General features: G+C 45.1%; 1 protein-coding gene across 1 annotated transcript in view; it reads left to right on the plus strand.

The window, feature by feature from the left end:
• The first annotated feature begins 993 nt into the window (after nucleotides 1–993).
• The window catches only part of LOC112465715 (protein ALP1-like), a 2,436-nt gene continuing 1,985 nt past the window's right edge, over nucleotides 994–1,444 (plus strand). The window contains exons 1-2 of the mRNA XM_025033420.1: nucleotides 994–1,264; nucleotides 1,345–1,429. Of these exons, the coding sequence (XP_024889188.1) occupies nucleotides 1,242–1,264; nucleotides 1,345–1,429 (108 nt within the window). The 5' untranslated portion in view covers nucleotides 994–1,241. The remainder of the gene's footprint in view (nucleotides 1,265–1,344; nucleotides 1,430–1,444) is intronic.

Here is a 1,444-nt window from a genome sequence, read left to right on the forward strand (position 1 = left end):
AATCGTCTGACGCACACAAATCGAGCGACAACAAGGCTATTAATTGCAAGAAATGTGGAAAGAAGGACCACAGCCAAAAAGACTGTAAAGACACCGAGATCACATGTTTTTTCTGTAAAGGCAAAGGGCACCGGAAAGTGGATTGCCCTAAATGGAAGAAGAAGAATCCTTTGACACCCGGTGAATCGCCTGCAGCGGTAGCAGCGGTCAAGGACAAGGATGATGTCCCAGCGTCTACTGTGGTTGCATCTGAATCAGCGGCAGAGGTTTCGGAAGTGCCGATCTCAATAGTCGCAGCAGTGCAGCAGGATGCGGCGGTGATTCCAATTAAAGACCCTATCGTTAAGATTGTGCAGTTAAACGGTAAGCGTTGTGATTTGTCAGCGTTAATGGACACTGGAAGTCCGGTTTCGTTTGTAAAAGATGCGATTTGTAAAAAGTTCGGTTTACATGATTCGAGTAAAGTGATAGAGTCGAAACGTAAGTTTACTACGTTAAATGATTATCCGATTCCGGTTAAGGGCATTGTCAGAGCTTTAATCTCTTTGGATTCCTATCCCGATAAAAAATACGAGATCAATCTATACATTTTAGAGAAAGATAATTTTACATATGATCTGGTCATTGGTCGTGATTTTATGGAAAATAAAGTTACGTTGTCATTGCCATGCATGCAAATCAGAAAGTCAGTGACATTAAGTTTTTCCCGGAAGATTTTATGACTACAGATATTTGTATGGCTATTGAAACGGAAAGAGATTATCAAATTGATTTTGGTGAAGACGTGAAAGAAAAACTGAAACAAATAATTCGGGAAGTTGAAGAAGCTGACATCCCCGTCGTTGATAACGGTTACGCGGTTAGGGTGCCGTCCCATGGCGCGTATCGCGGTACGCGCGTACCGGGCGTATCAAATTCTGCGACCAATCACAGACGATCCGCCGGTTTTGGTACGCCGACATTTTGCTCCTAATGTCCCATGGAGCGGATTAAGCGTAAGCGGACCAGCGGATCGCCAATCACAGAATCTTTCCGATAGAGCCCTTTCAAAGATTCCGTTGAAACGGATCCGTGATTGACGATCCGCTGGTTACGCTTCCGCTTTATCCGCTCCATGGGACAGTAGGACTGTTTGGCGACGCGTACTGAACACACGCACACAAACACGCTTGTGACGCATGCACCTAAAAGGGCAAACGTCATAACCTCCAAAGTGAAACCAGTTGTACGGCAAAAAATCTATGTTGAGATCGAGATCGCCAAGGTATTCGCCACCGCTTAATCTAGATCCAAATCACCTAGATTACCCCGAGAACAGTGTCACCACGTCGATTTACATTTCAGATCCAGATCGCCCTCGTTTTCTCCTCGAAGAGGATCATTTCGCTTGCATTCGCCGAAGAATTTTTGTGACTTTTGCGTGACATCGGTGTACGGCAGTGTC

Source organism: Temnothorax curvispinosus, unplaced genomic scaffold (genome assembly GCF_003070985.1).
Source record: "Temnothorax curvispinosus isolate PA1 unplaced genomic scaffold, ASM307098v1 QBEX01015436.1, whole genome shotgun sequence".
Taxonomy (NCBI): Eukaryota; Metazoa; Arthropoda; class Insecta; order Hymenoptera; family Formicidae; genus Temnothorax; species Temnothorax curvispinosus.